Source organism: Oncorhynchus mykiss, chromosome 17 (assembly GCF_013265735.2).
Source record: "Oncorhynchus mykiss isolate Arlee chromosome 17, USDA_OmykA_1.1, whole genome shotgun sequence".
Taxonomy (NCBI): domain Eukaryota; kingdom Metazoa; phylum Chordata; class Actinopteri; order Salmoniformes; family Salmonidae; genus Oncorhynchus; species Oncorhynchus mykiss.
The window spans coordinates 47326701-47342015 of NC_048581.1; the positions used below are offsets into that span (position 1 = coordinate 47326701).

At 41.4% G+C, this 15315-nt stretch overlaps 1 protein-coding gene across 1 annotated transcript; it reads left to right on the forward strand.

Annotated features, from left to right (window-relative positions):
- The first annotated feature begins 1601 nt into the window (after positions 1 to 1601).
- Positions 1602 to 14531, forward strand: lyar (Ly1 antibody reactive homolog (mouse)). Its single transcript, XM_021568629.2, has 8 exons — positions 1602 to 2177; positions 7150 to 7264; positions 7353 to 7460; positions 7629 to 7712; positions 10791 to 11139; positions 11272 to 11337; positions 13973 to 14058; positions 14300 to 14531. Exons 1-8 carry the CDS (start codon positions 2056 to 2058, stop codon positions 14435 to 14437), a joined length of 1068 nt encoding a protein of 355 aa, XP_021424304.1. The 5' UTR covers positions 1602 to 2055; the 3' UTR covers positions 14438 to 14531.
- The last annotated feature ends 784 nt before the right edge of the window (positions 14532 to 15315 follow it).

Consider the following 15315-nt stretch of genomic DNA (forward strand, 5'->3'; position numbering starts at 1 on the left):
TGGAAATGACTGCAGGTCTCTAGGGGCACAACATAACATGTGACAATTTCTTCACCTCATATGCTCATGGTCAGGAGCTACTCCAAAAAAAATGACCATGGTGGGCTCAGTCAGGAGGAACAAGCCTGAGTTGCCTCCTGCCTTATTCACTACCAAGGACAGGGATCGTTTTCCCTCTAAATTTACCTTCACCGATACACACACTCGTGTCCTACTGCCTGTCCAACGCTGTCCTGGATTAGAACAGGAACAAAGGGGGAGTTGACAACCTTGTTACTTTTTATCTTTCAAGTCTCATGTATTTTTTTTCCTATTACCAGATTGTTTTATCTGCACCATAAAAATAAGACATGTTGTTGTTTGGTGAAATGCTCATTGAATTTGTGAACAATATGGAGTGAATTCTATTCATTTGAATATGTAAATATTTGCTTGATGCAATTTTTCACGTTACCATGCAAGACATGAAGTATCAATTGCATGTAGTCATTATTTTATTTACTGATTGTTCCACTTCTACAGGTTACTGACACATACTCTTGTAAGAGGATGACGGCACGTTGGCCCATGGTGGTGTTCTTAAACATCCTAGATGTGTCGGCCTACAACACGTTTGTGGTGTGGATGAAGGTGAATCCAGGCTGGAATCAGGGGAAATTCTTCAAGAGGAGACTATTCCTTGAAGAGTTGGGGAAAGCCATGGTGGCACCCCTCATTCAAAGGCGTCAACATCTTCCTCAAACACCATCCTCGGCTGGATTGGTGAGAGATATACAAGGGCCAGAAGCAAGATATACGGCCACCAGAGACAGAAGAGACAAAAGGAAGAGGTGCAAAAGAGATGTCAAAACGAGCATTATGTACCATAAATCCAGTGCATATACTGTATTTGCAAGGCACATGCAACAACCACCAGGGATTGTCCAACATGTGCACGAGAACACACAAAATGTAACCACCATTGATTGACAGATTGTGAACATTTGAATGTTTTTGTTATTGTTAGTAATACTGCTATTGTTACTGTTGTTCTTTAATGTGTTCAGACATTCATTTTGTAATATGGTAAAGTTTTCATGTGTAGTTTTGGGCCTATGTCCTTTCTTTACTAATAAAATCATACCGGTCAGTTTTGACCGTGAACACAACAGATGTTATTTTGTGCCACTATTTAAACATTTGAAATGGTTTCAAAACAAATGTCCTTATTAAACTTTGACACAAAGTAGTCTATGATAAATAGCACAATATGTATTTTTATAGTCAAAATAAATAATAAAAAATGCTCAGGTCAATGAGGTCTACAGGCCATAAATAGCAAATAGAAGTTCAAAACGTGTAATGTTCACAAGAACTTAAGTTGATTAAAAAGATCTAACACAACATTAGGTAATAATATATGTATCATTATGGATTTATAATCAGCTATAATGGGGCGGTCATTTTGGACCGGGAACACATAATGAATTAACATGAAACGAACACAACAAGAGGATTAATTAAGAAGGTTTTGTGAATCTGGGCCCAGGGCCATAAGAAAATATTTAAGATTCATGCCATGAACTGGAACTCCTCAAAACCATCTGCCGCCTTTCCGGAAGGTAAATAATGTAACACTTCCTGGCTTGAAAGAAGTCGCGTGTTTTTAAACTTTTGCACTGACGAACCTACATGGGTTTTTTCCCCCAACGTCTTTGTATTGCTACTACAGCTAATGACCTATGTAGTAGCTTCATATAATTCATATGACGCAATGTTAGTTTGAAATGCCGTTGTAACTTAGTAAGTAACAAGCTTGTTCCTTTCATGACTAGTGTAAGCTGGCTAGCCGGCTAACGTACGCTAGCTACCGCCCGGTAAGTTAGTTCAGGATTTGTTGGCCCCTGCCATGTGTCTCACTCTGTATCGATTAAAACGTAATTTGGCATAGTATATAGCAAGCAAGGCAACGTTGTCCAAAAGGAATTTGTTTTCATTGAGTTCATTGACTTGTGTTAGTTGGTAGTATTCATTGAGACTTAAAAGAACGGTAGTATCAGCTAACGTTAGTCCAACATGGTCTTCTTCACGTGCAATGCGTGTGGTGAATCACTAAAGAAAGCCCAAGTCGAAAAACATGTGAACATGTGCCGTGGATGTGAAATTTTGTCATGCATTGACTGCGGAAAAGACTTTTGGTAAGTGCTTGTGAATGTTTTTTTCCCCTTCTTGCTGTGTTAGGTACATCGCAGTTTGGTTGCTTGCTTTGCATAGCGAACATTGAACCAGTATCTGTCTGTGCGTTTAGACACCTCCAACGCCCAAAAGGCTCAGATTGAAGCTCTCATTCACTAGCTGTGTAAGCGTTAAAATACGTTATTGCATTCATCAAATACTTCGTAAAACACAGATGTAGACTAACAGTGAAATGCCTACTTACGGGACCTTCCAAACTATGCAGAGAAAGAAAGTATACGAAATAATAGAAAGTTAATAACATGTAATAATAAATACACAATGAGTAACGATCACTGGCAATATACACCAGGTATCAAATCAAGCTGTATTTATACAGCACATTTCAGTTATGGAATGCAAAGCAATGTGCCTCACAGGGAAAAAAGCTCTAATATTACCTCCACAACAAACTTAAAATAATTTTAAAAAACGTGACATATGGAAAAGCAAAGCTAAAAAAGATTAGTTTTAAGATCTCTTTTAAATATTTCCAGTTTTGTCCCCCCTTAGGTTCTCTTGCAGGTTATTCGAGAGGCTGCGGGCATAGTAACTAAAGGGTGCCTTGTCATGCGTTTTGGTCCTAGGCTTTGGGATAGTTAAAAGGCCAGTGCCAGAGGGACCTACTGGGTGCATAACTTAAAAGCATATCTGACATGTATTGGGTTGCACAGTAGTGGATTGATTAAAAAAACCAATAGAAGAATCTTACAATTAATTAAAACTCACAGGCAGCCAGTGAAGAGACCTTAAAACTGGTGTAATGTGTGCTCTCAGTCTGGTATTGGTCAGGGCACTATTATGTCCACTCTAAGGAAATGGGAGACTGTCACAAACACGATGGTGTGTCACGGGACTAGTCTGAAGGTAACCGGTACTGGTTTAAAAAAAACTAATGGAAGTATGAAGGTAGTGTTGTGCTACCCCCCCAAAAAAGGGTTAAATATGTGTTAAAAAAAATATGTATATATGTGTATATGTTAGAGGTCGACCGATTTTTATGATTTTTCAATACCGATACCGATTTATTGGAGGACCAAAAAGGGAGTACTGATTAATCGGACATAAAAAATATATATATATATATATTTGAAATAATGACAATTACAACAATACTGAATACTGTCCTGCTCCCAGGCAGACTAAATAACTTTTTTGCCCGCTTTGAGGACAATACAGTGCCACTGACACGGCCTGCAACGAAAACATGCGGTCTCTCCTTCACTGCAGCCGAGGTGAGTAAGACATTTAAACGTGTTAACCCTCGCAAGGCTGCAGGCCCAGACGGCATCCCCAGCCGCGCCCTCAGAGCATGCGCAGACCAGCTGGCCGGTGTGTTTACGGACATATTCAATCAATCCCTATACCAGTCTGCTGTTCCCACATGCTTCAAGAGGGCCACCATTGTTCCTGTTCCCAAGAAAGCTAAGGTAACTGAGCTAAACGACTACCGCCCCGTAGCACTCATTTCCGTCACCATGAAGTGCTTTGAGAGACTAGCCAAGGACCATATCACCTCCACCCTACCTGACACCCTAGACCCACTCCAATTTGCTTACCGCCCAAATAGGTCCACAGACGATGCAATCTCAACCACACTGCACACTGCCCTAACCCATCTGGACAAGAGGAATACCTATGTGAGAATGCTGTTCATTGACTACAGCTCGGCATTCAACACCATAGTACCCTCCAAGACCCTGGGTCTCGACCCCGCCCTGTGCAACTGGGTACTGGACTTCCTGACGGGCCGCCCCCAGGTGGTGAGGGTAGGCAACAACATCTCCTCCCCGCTGATCCTCAACACTGGGGCCCCACAAGGGTGCGTTCTGAGCCCTCTCCTGTACTCCCTGTTCACCCACGACTGCGTGGCCACGCACGCCTCCAACTCAATCATCAAGTTTGTGGACGACACAACAGTGGTAGGCTTGATTACCAACAACGACGAGACGGCCTACAGGGAGGAGGTGAGGGCCCTCGGAGTGTGGTGTCAGGAAAATAACCTCACACTCAACGTCAACAAAACTAAGGAGATGATTGTGGACTTCAGGAAACAGCAGAGGGAACACCCCCCTATCCACATCGATGGAACAGTAGTGGAGAGGGTAGCAAGTTTTAAGTTCCTCGGCATACACATCACAGACAAACTGAATTGGTCCACTCACACAGACAGCATTGTGAAGAAGGCGCAGCAGCGCCTCTTCAACCTCAGGAGGCTGAAGAAATTCGGCTTGTCACCAAAAGCACTCACAAACTTCTACAGATGCACAATCGAGAGCATCCTGGCGGGCTGTATCACCGCCTGGTACGGCAACTGCTCCGCCCTCAACCGTAAGGCTCTCCAGAGGATAGTGAGGTCTGCACAACGCATCACCGGGGCAAACTACCTGCCCTCCAGGACACCTACACCACCCGATGTCACAGGAAGGCCATAAAGATCATCAAGGACATCAACCACCCGAGCCACTGCCTGTTCACCCCGCTATCATCCAGAAGGCGAGGTCAGTACAGGTGCATCAAAGCTGGGACCGAGAGACTGAAAAACAGCTTCTATCTCAAGGCCATCAGACTGTTAAACAGCCACCACTAACATTGAGTGGCTGCTGCCAACACACTGACACTGACTCAACTCCAGCCACTTTAATAATGGGAATTGATGGGAAATTATGTAAATATATCACTAGCCACTTTAAACAATGCTACCTTATATAATGTTACTTACCCTACATTATTCATCTCATATGCATACGTATATACTGTACTCTATATCATCGACTGTATTCTTATGTAATACATGTATCACTAGCCACTTTAACTATGCCACTTTGTTTACATACTCATCTCATATTAATATACTGTACTCGATACCATCTACTGTATCTTGCCTATGCTGCTCTGTACCATCACTCATTCATATATCCTTATGTACATATTCTTTATCCCCTTACACTGTGTACAAGACAGTAGTTTTGGAATTGTTAGTTAGATTACTTGTTGGTTATTACTGCATTGTCGGAACTTGAAGCACAAGCATTTCGCTACACTCGCATTAACATCTGCTAACCATGTGTATGTGACAAATAAAATTTGATTTGATTTGGAATGAACAACGAACACTTTTATTTTAACTTAATATAATACATAAAATCTTTTTAGTCTCAAATAAATAATTAAACTTGTAAAATTTGGTTTAAATAATGCAAAAACACAGTTGGAGAAGAAAGTAAAAGTGCAATAAGTGCCATGTAAAAAGCTAACGTTTAAGTTCCTTGCTCAGAACATGAAAACAAATGAAAGCTGCTGGTTCCGTTTAACATGAGACTTCAACATTCCAAGGTAAGAAGTTTTAGGTTGTAGTTATTATAGGAATTATAGGACTATTTCTCTCTATACCATTTGTATTTCGTATACCTTTGACTATTGGATGTTCTTATATGCACTATAGTATTTCCAGCCTTATCCCGGGAGTTGATAGGCTTGAAGTCATAAACAGCGCTGTGGTTCAAGCATTGCGAAAAGCTGCTGGTGAACGGAGGAAAGTTTGGTTTGAATGAATGCTTACGAGCCTGCTGCTGTCTACCACCGCTCAGTCAGACTGCTCTATCAAATATCAAATCATAGACTTAATTATAATATATAATCACACAGAAATACGAGACTTAGGTCATTTAATATGGTCGAATCCGGAAACTATCATTTCAAAAATTAAGTTTATTCTTTCAGTGAAATACGGAACCGCTCCGTATTTTATTGAACAGGTGACAACCCCAAGTCTAAATATTGCTGTTACATTGCACAACCTTCAATGTTATGTTATAATTATGTAAAATTCTGGCAAATTAATTACGGTCTTTGTTAGGAAGAAATGGTCTTCACACACTTTGCAGCGAGCCAGGCGACCCAAACTGCTGCATATACCCTGACTCTGCTTACACTGAACGCAAGCGAAGTGACACAATTTCCGGCACCGCATTGATTATATGCAACGCAGGAGAAACTAGATAAACAAACTAGTAATATCATCAACCATGTGTAGTTAACTAGTGATTGTGTTAAGATTGATTGTTTTTTATAAGATAAGTTTAATGCTAGCTAGCACCTTACCTTGGCTCCTTGCTGCACTCACTCGAACTTGCCATGCAGTCTCCTCGTGGAGTTCAATGTAATCGGCCATAATCGGTGTCCAAAAATGCAGATGACCGATTGTTATGAAAACATGAAATTGGCCCTAATTAATCGGCCACTTCGATTAATCGGTCGACCTCTACACCAGATACTGGGAGATTTAATTCAGCAGGACAATAACCTAAAACAGAAGGCCAAATCTACACTGGAGTGATTTTTTTAAAACCCAGATGTGCTTGAAAATGTATGTGAAGAGTTGAATGGTTTTCTATCAATGATCAAGAAATATGACAGGATAATTTAAAAAAAGAATAATGGGCAAGTATTGTACAATCCATGTGTGCAAAGCTCTGAGACTTACCCAGAAAGACTCACAGCTGTAATTGCTACCAAAGGTGATTCTAACGTGTATTATCTCGGGTTCACATTGTCACTATGGGGTGTGTCGTTGGGTGAGGGAAAAAATAAATTGAATCCATTTTGAATTCAGGCTAAAACACAACAAAATAATTGTGGAATAAGTCAAGGGGTATGAATACTTTCTTTAGGCACCGTATAACTAGGACTAAACTGATTAGGTATTGGGATAGATACCGGCCATAATTGGAGTAAATGAAGATGGCTGCTTAGTGAAACTCCATATTTTGCGATCAGCAAATGTGTTTTGACATAACACTTGCAGAGCTGGTGAATGGGAGTTTGAATCTGTGCTTTGTCTCAAACACATATACTGGTTCAAGCCAACATCACACGTTGAACAGGTAAATGATTATGATGGGTACATAGCTATTCTATGTCTTCCCCCAACAGGGGAAATGACTACAAGAACCACATCAAATGCATCAGCGAGGATCAGAAGTATGGAGGCAAGGGCTATGAGGCTAAGTCCAACAAAGGGGATGTCAAACAGCAACAATGGATTCAAGTGAGAAATAGATCGTTCATCTGATTTCCCTCTTTTGTTTCTCAGCACTTTGTGGGGTAGATGATTAATGGATGCTATTTTTCCATAGAGGATCCAAGAAGCCATGAACAAACCAGGAATCGGTGCCAAGCTGAAAGATGTTCTAAATCAAGTCAGTTCGTATGACAATGTCCCACGAAAGAAGTCGAAGTTCCAGGTTGGTTAGTTCTATCGTTGCTAAGGATATGATGGTTTGTTTATTGTCAGTGGTGCGTGACTTTGTGCTGGCCCGCAGTGTCCGTTTACTGCTATTTTATGCTTGGCTTGCTGAAATGTTAAATCACTCTGTTGTAATAATGCTGTCACGTGGTGCTCACTCCATCAGAACTGGATGAAGAACAGTCTGAAGATCCACAATCCCACGCTGCATGACCAGGTGTGGGACATCTTTTCAGCAGCAACCAGCAGCGTGAGTATCTCTTAAAGGAAGGGTGTTAACATAATTAGGGTTATTTAGCAAACACTTTTATCTAGGGAAGCACCGACATTACATTTTTTGGCCGATGCCGATATTTTCCTTGCCAAAAACCACAATACCGATACCCAATATTACATTTTTTAGCAACCTTTTAAGCATTCTAAAACAGTTAAATAGTTGAAACACACACACTGCCCAAATTTATGTATGTCCCTATTACCAGTAAAACATAATCAAAACCTATTTCTTTCACTTACTTGCTGTGCTGTTTCGTTGTTCATTTGTTCAGTCGTTTCATTCTCAACCAGGATTTCATCGTACATGTCAAGCAGTGACGTTTCAGCTCTGTCTGTCTGTGGCCTCTTCTGTTGTGGGTCCTCTTCCTCGGTGTGCAATGTCACTGTGTCCTTTTCCATCTTGTCCAACTGTCTGTAACATTTCACGTAAACCCTGTTTCTTGTCTGCATCGAAGTAGCGGTCCTTGTACCTTGCATCGAACATGGTGGCGACACAGTAAAGAGGCTCAGAGAGAATGCCACTGAATCGCTTGTTCACAGCCTCTAGTAGAGTACTTTTGCAAGTTTTAACCACACGGTCTGTGTCTGCAGTTTTGTTGAGCAGGATTTTTAATGCCATGTCAGAGGGTATCACGTCTGCTGCAGATGCAGTTGATGAGCTTATTTCTCGAGTCAGTGGAGCTAGGAGTGTGTTCATGTTTCCAAGGTTCAAACTAGAGGTCGACCGATTATGATTTTTCAACTCCGATACCGATTATTGGAGGACCAAAAAAGCCGACGCCGATTTAAATAAAATAAAAAATGTATTTGTAATAATGACTATTACAACAATACTGAATGAACACTTATTTTAACTTAATATAATGCATCAATAAAATCAATTTAGCCTCAAGTAAATAATGAAACATGTTCATAATGTAAAAACAAAGTGTTGGAGAAGAAAGTAAAAGTGCAATATGTGCCATGTAAGAAATCTAACGTTTAAGTTCCTTGCTCAGAACATGAGAACATATGAAAGCTGGTGGTTCCTTTTAACATGAGTCTTCAATATTCCCAGGTAAGAAGTTTTAGGTTGTAGTTATTATAGGAATTATAGGACTATTTCTCTCTATACCATTTGTATTTCATTAACCTTTGACTATTGGATGTTCTGTTGCCAGTGTAACAGTATAGCTTCCGTCCCTCTCCTCGCTCCTCCCTGGGCTCGATCCAGCAACACAACGACAACAGCCACCCTCGAAGCAGCGTTACCCATGCAGAGCAAGGGGAACAACTACTAGAAGGCTCAGAGCTAGTGACATTTGAAACGCTATTAGCGAGTGCTCACTAGCTAGCCATTTCACTTCGGTTACACGGGCCTCATTTCGGGAGTTGATAGGCTTGAAGTCATAAACAGCGCAATGCTTGACGCACAACGAAGAGCACGAAAGTGCTGTTTGAATGAATTTTTACGTGCCTGCTTCTGCCTACCACCGCTCAGTCAGATACTTAGATAATATCTAGTAATATCATCAACCATGTGCAGTTAACTAGTGATTATGATTGATTTGTTTTTATAAGATAAGTTTAATGCTAGCTAGCAACTTACCGTGGCTTACTGCATTCGAGTGCAACGAGAGAGAGGCAGGTCGTTATTGCGTTGGACTAGTTAACTGTAAGGTTGCAAGATTGGATCCCCCGAGCTGACAAGGTGAAAATATGTAATTCTGCCCCTGAACGAGGCAGTTAACCCACCTTTCCTAGGCCGTCATTGAAAATAAGAATGTGTTCTTAACTAACTTGCCTAGTTAAAGAAAGGTATACAAATATTGTTATTTTTTAAATAATTGTTATGAAAACTTGAAATCGGCCCTAATTAATCGGCCATTCCGATTAATCGGTCGACCTCTAGTTCAAACATGTTCTCAAATGGCAGCAGCGGTATGAGAACCAACACATTCTTGAGCATGCAATACGGCTTTCCTCAGTACGAAATTCTCGTCGACCCACTGTGCTGTCAGACTCAGCAGGCTCATGGGGCTGACGTCGCTGGTCCAAATGTCAGTCGTGAAGCTAATAGCAGTGACGCCCATAGCAAGTAGCTCATGGATGTGCGTTTCAACAATACTGTCTAACTCTGGTAGGGCAACATCCGAAAAATAGCGCCTACTTAGATGTGTGTACCGGGGCTCGAGGTGCTCAACCAGTCGGCGAAAGCCAACATAATCCACGATAGATAACGGTTAATTGTCAAGGGTAATGAATCCCGTTATCTTAGCGTTAATTGATTTTGTCTTTGAATTGTCTCTTTCAAATGACTGCTCGACTTGAACTTGTTTAGTTGTCTGGGGGTGATGCACTTTCAAATGAGTAATTAGGTTTGTGGTATTGACAGATTTCACTTTCTCCCCTCCTCGGGAAATAATAGCATATGGACATTTCGTCATCTTCCTTTGAAACTTTAAAAAAATAGATCCACACAGCAGACGTGGGCTAGGTTAGTCAGCTTTGACATTGGTTTTGCACATCGACGTTAATCTAGACATCAGGCCGATGTTGGCATTTTTAGCTAATATTGTCCGATTCCAATATGCTTACCGATATATCGTGCATTCTGAGGGTGAATGAGCAAGACAAAAGATTTAAGTGCCTTTGAATGGAGTATGGTAGTAGGTGCCAAGCACACCGGTTTATGTGTTGAGAACTGCAACACTGGTGGGTTTTTCACACAACAGTTTCCTGTATGTATCAAGAATGGTCCACCACCCAAAGGACATCCAGCCAACTTGACACAGCTTTGGGGAGCATTGGAGTCAACATGGGCAAGCGTCCCTGTGGAACGCTTTCGACACCTTGTACAATCCATGCCCTGATAAATTGAGGCTGTTCTGAGTGCAAAGGGGGGTGTAACTCAATATTAGGAAGGTGCTCCTAATGTTTTGTACACTCAGTTTATATGATATATAAAACAGAATCAATGTGTATTTTTACAAATCATGTGACGTTAACTAAAGCAATTTATTTAATTTTCATAATTCAAAACAATGTTATATGAATAAACGTTTGATTTTAGCTGGCTCCCGAAGCCCCGAATCAGACAGAAGAACCTAGGCAGTCTGTTGCTGAAAGCAAGACCGAGACTAATGGGAGCCATCAGAATGGCACATCGGATGAGCCACCACCAGAGAAGAAGAAGTTGAACAAGCGTGAGCGCAAAGAGGCAAGACAAAAGAAGAGCGGGAAGAAAGAAAAGAAAGCCCTGGAGAACGGTAGCACCGAGGAGGAGGAAGCAAGCGCAGGCAAACGAAAGGACAAGAAAAGGAAGAGGAGTTCTGAGGAAGATGGGGAGCAAAAAGGCCACGATGCTGGAGGAGAGGTGACCACCAAGAAACGGAAGACCAGTAAAAAGGACAGTTCCGAAGGTATATAACACATTTTCAGGGGGTTCTTTTCTCAAGTGAGTGTGACACTCCGCGTTTCTGCTCTTCTTCACACTTGCTGTTGGAAAATGCACATCAGTCTTTGATTCAGTTTCTTTTTATTCTACCTTCCAGATGACCAAAACACAGAGGCGGCTGAGGAGGAAGCAGAGGGTGCTGCAGGAGAAGCAAGTTCCAAAGGTACCAGTTATTCTGGGAATGTGCTCATTGTCCTGCATAGTTTTCATAGTGAGAAAAGACTTGGGCTCCATCCAAATTCATCAAATTTTTTTCCCGAAGTGTGCACTTGCACATGCCCCTTTCATGGATTGAAAAGCATTGGCAGGAGGGAGTTTTCAACTTTGTTAAATCCATGCCGAGAAGGGTGCACACTTTGAGAGGAGTGGAGAATTGGGACGCACATTGGACTTAGTTCATTACCTCAGTTTTTTACATTTTCAAAATGTTGCCACCAGGGGACAGTGTTGACACATCCCTTTGCTGCAGAGTAGGCCTACATGAATGTGCTTTCAATAATTGTTGGAAACAGTGATTATTAGATATCAGACAAAAGCACCTTAAATTTTAAATTGTCATGCATGTAGTCAGACTCCAGCCACCCAAGGTATAGACTTCTCTCTACTACCGCACATCAAGCGGTACTGGAGCGCCAACTCTGTGACCCAAAAGGCACCTGAACAGCTTCCAAGCAGTAGGACTGCTAAACAGTTCATCAAATGGCTACAATTTACATTGACCCTCCCCCTCTTATTTATTTCTTTATCTTAGTTGTTTTACATTGACTCCATTGCACTGGATAAATGCACATTCACTAAGGACACTTACTACACACTCATTGACACTCCAACACACACACTACATACGCTTACACACACAAGACACACTCATATTGACGCCACACTCACACATACACTGTCACACTTCACATATGCTGCTGATACTCTGTTTATTATATATCCTAGTCACTTTTACCCCTAACCACATGTACAGTGCATCAGGAAAGTATTCAGACCCCTTCCCTTTTTTTTCACATTTTGTTACATTATAGCCTTATTCTAAAATGGATTAAATGCATTTTTTTCCTCATCAATCTACACACAATACCCAATGGCAAAGTGAGAACAGGTGTAGAAATTTTATCAAATGCATAAAAAAAAGAAATGGATACCTTATTGACATAAATATTCAGACCCTTCGCTATGAGACAAGAAATTGAGCTCCGGTGCATCCTGTTTCCATTGATCATCCTTGAGATGTTTCTACAACTTGATTGGAGTCCACCTATGGTGAATTCAATCGTTTGGACATGATTTGGAAAGGCACACACCTGTCTATATAAAGTCCCACAGTTGACAGTGCATGTCAGAGCAAAAACCAAGCCATGAGGTTGAAGGAATTGTCTGTAGAGCTTCGAGACAGGATTGTGTTGAGGCACAGATCTGGGGAAGGGTACCAAAAAATGTTGGCAGCATTGAAGGTCCCGAAGAACACGGTGGCCTCCATCATTCTTAAATGGAAGAAGTTTGGAACAACCAAGACTCTTCCTAGATCTGGCCGCCGGGCCAAATTCAGCAATCGGGGGAGAAGGGAGGTGACCAAGAACACGATGGTCACTCTGGCAGATCGCCGGAGTTCCTCTGTGGAGATGGGAGAACCTTCCAGAAAGACAACCATCTTTGCAGCACTCCACCAATCAGGCCTTTATGGTGGAGTGGCCAAACGGAAGCCAATCCTCAGTAAAAGGCACATGACAGCCTGCTTGGAGTTTGCCAAAAGGCACCTAATGTACTCGGGCCATGAGAAACAAGATTCTCTGGTCAGATGAAACCAAGATTAAACTCTTTGGCTTGAATGCCAATCGTCACATCTGGAGGAAAACTGGCACCCTCCCTACGGTGAAGCATAGTGGTGGCAGAATCATGCTGTGGGGATGTTTTTCCACAGCAGCAACTGGGAGACTAGTTAGGATCGAGAGAAAGATGAACGTAGCAAAGTACAGAGATCCTTGATGAAAACCTGCTCCAGAGTGCTCAGGACCTCAGACTGGGGTGAAGGTTCACCTTCCAACAGGACAATGAACCTAAGCACATAGCCAAGACAACACAGGAGTGGCTTCGGGACAAGTCTCAATGTCCTTGAGGGGCCCAGCCAGAGCCCAGACTTGAAGTCGATCAAACGTCTCTGGAGAGACCCGAAAATAGCTTGTGCAGCGACGCTCTAACCTGACAGAGCTTGATAGGATGTGCAGAGAAGAATGGGAGAAACTCCTCAAAACTGGTGTGCCAAGCTTGTAGCGTCATACCCAAGACGATGTGTGGCTGTAATCGCTGCCAAAAGTGCTTTAAGAAAGTACTGAGTAAAGGATCTGAATACTTAGATTTCGTTTTTTTTGTGCAAAAACTTCTAAAAGCCTGTTTTTACTTTGTCATTATGGGGTATTGTAGTAGATTGATGAGGGGAAAAGGTAAAATTTAATCAATTTTAGAATAAGGCTATAACGTAACAAAATGTGGAAAAAGAGAAGGGGTCTGAATACTTTCCTAATGCACTGTAAATACTGTACCTCAACTCCCTCGTACCCCTACACCCCTTGACTCTGTACTGGTACACTTTGCATATAGCGTCTTTATTGTTTTTGTGCTACTATTTCCTTTTTTATTTAGCAAATATTTGTCTTACTTTTTAACGCTGCACTGTTGGGAATGGGCTCGTAAGACAGCATGTAACTGTGAAGTCTACACCTGTTTTAGTTGGCGCATGTGTCCAATACAATTTGATTAGTCATGATCAGCTAATGCTCTTGTTTGACTTCCAGGCAAGTTCAATTGGAAAGGAACGATAAAGGCAGTCTTAAAACAATCTCCTGAAGAAGGACTTGCGGTGAAAAAACTCAGGAAGAAGGTATGTTCATCTGAATCAGACATCTATGAATATTGTGCGTCACACAAGATAGTTATAGGTCAGCTTTTCTGGCATCTCACTTTTATTTGTACATTTGATCAAATATAGTTCATACATACTACTGGAGCAGCATGTTTTACCATTTTATATTATGCCTGTAAGGCTAGAATAGTGATATGACATGGTCATGATTGTAATGGTCACTGTTTTCACTAATGGCACAATTCATTTTTCCTTCCAGGTTTTGTCAGCTTACTACTCATTCAGCGGAGAGGGGAATTTCAAATCGGAAGAGGAGCTGCTTGCACTCTTCAACAAGAAGATTAAAGGCAACCCCAAGTTTAGAGAATTAAAAGACAAAGTTAGACTTGTGAAGTAGATCATGAATTCCAGCATGGCTGTTTTAACAACTCACCGTTGTCTTCAGTGGTATGCGTGTCATCTGAAAGATTAAATCATTTTTCAACACCAAGTCATAACCCTTTACTGACTTTTAATTGGACACCAATGTTGTCTTGTTTCTTTAAGACTAGAAACAATGCAGGCTTTAGTGTAAAGAGCCACTGAACATGCCAATTTGCACATGTTTTTCTGTTGCTCATTAGGAAAATTAGATTTCACTCTTGGAGGTGTGTTTCCTGAAAAATTCCACGTTTGGTTAATGATGTTTGTCCCCTATGAGACACTAGCCTATTTCATGTCCTCAAAATCCCCAGAAATAATCTATAACTCAAGAACTCCGTAATAAATGTTAACGCTTTTGCCGAGGATGTTTTAGTTCAGCAAATTTACATTTAACTAAGGGGTTTGGTGCAGTATTTCTGAAGTTAGAAAATATGAGACATGTTGTCTTATGTAAAGAAAGTCAGAGCTGCTGGGCAGGTCTGCCTCACTGTCTATGCTATTGGTTAAAGCGCAATCACCGCAGCTGGTCATCCCATGTTAGTGGGAAAATGGACATTGTCAAATCAGCACCCAACCTTAATTTACCCATTGTGACGTACGGATGTTCCAAACTCTTTTGGACATGACTGACTATTTAATATGTGATTATTTACACTGTAGTCAATTCTGACACTAGAGTAACTGTTTCTGACTCATATCCATGCCAAATAGGCTGTTTTCAAGGGGATTTGTTGCTTTTTAAAGGCAGTCGCTCTGTTTGCAACATGTTCATTTGAATAGAGACACTTGTTTAATGATTGGTGTGAACGGACCTAATGAGTGTTCTGTAAAAGCAAGACTGACAAATGGAGG

What these genes read in the sequence shown, in the direction of transcription:
- lyar (XM_021568629.2), top strand. Translation starts at nt 2,056, where the DNA reads ATGGTCTTCTTCACGTGCAATGCGTGTGGTGAATCACTAAAGAAAGCC. An exon ending in AACAGCAACAATGGATTCAA is followed by an intron (nt 7,265 to 7,352) that starts GTGAGAAATAGA and finishes ATTTTTCCATAG; the next exon opens with AGGATCCAAGAAGCCATGAA. An exon ending in TAAAAAGGACAGTTCCGAAG is followed by an intron (nt 11,140 to 11,271) that starts GTATATAACACA and finishes TCTACCTTCCAG; the next exon opens with ATGACCAAAACACAGAGGCG.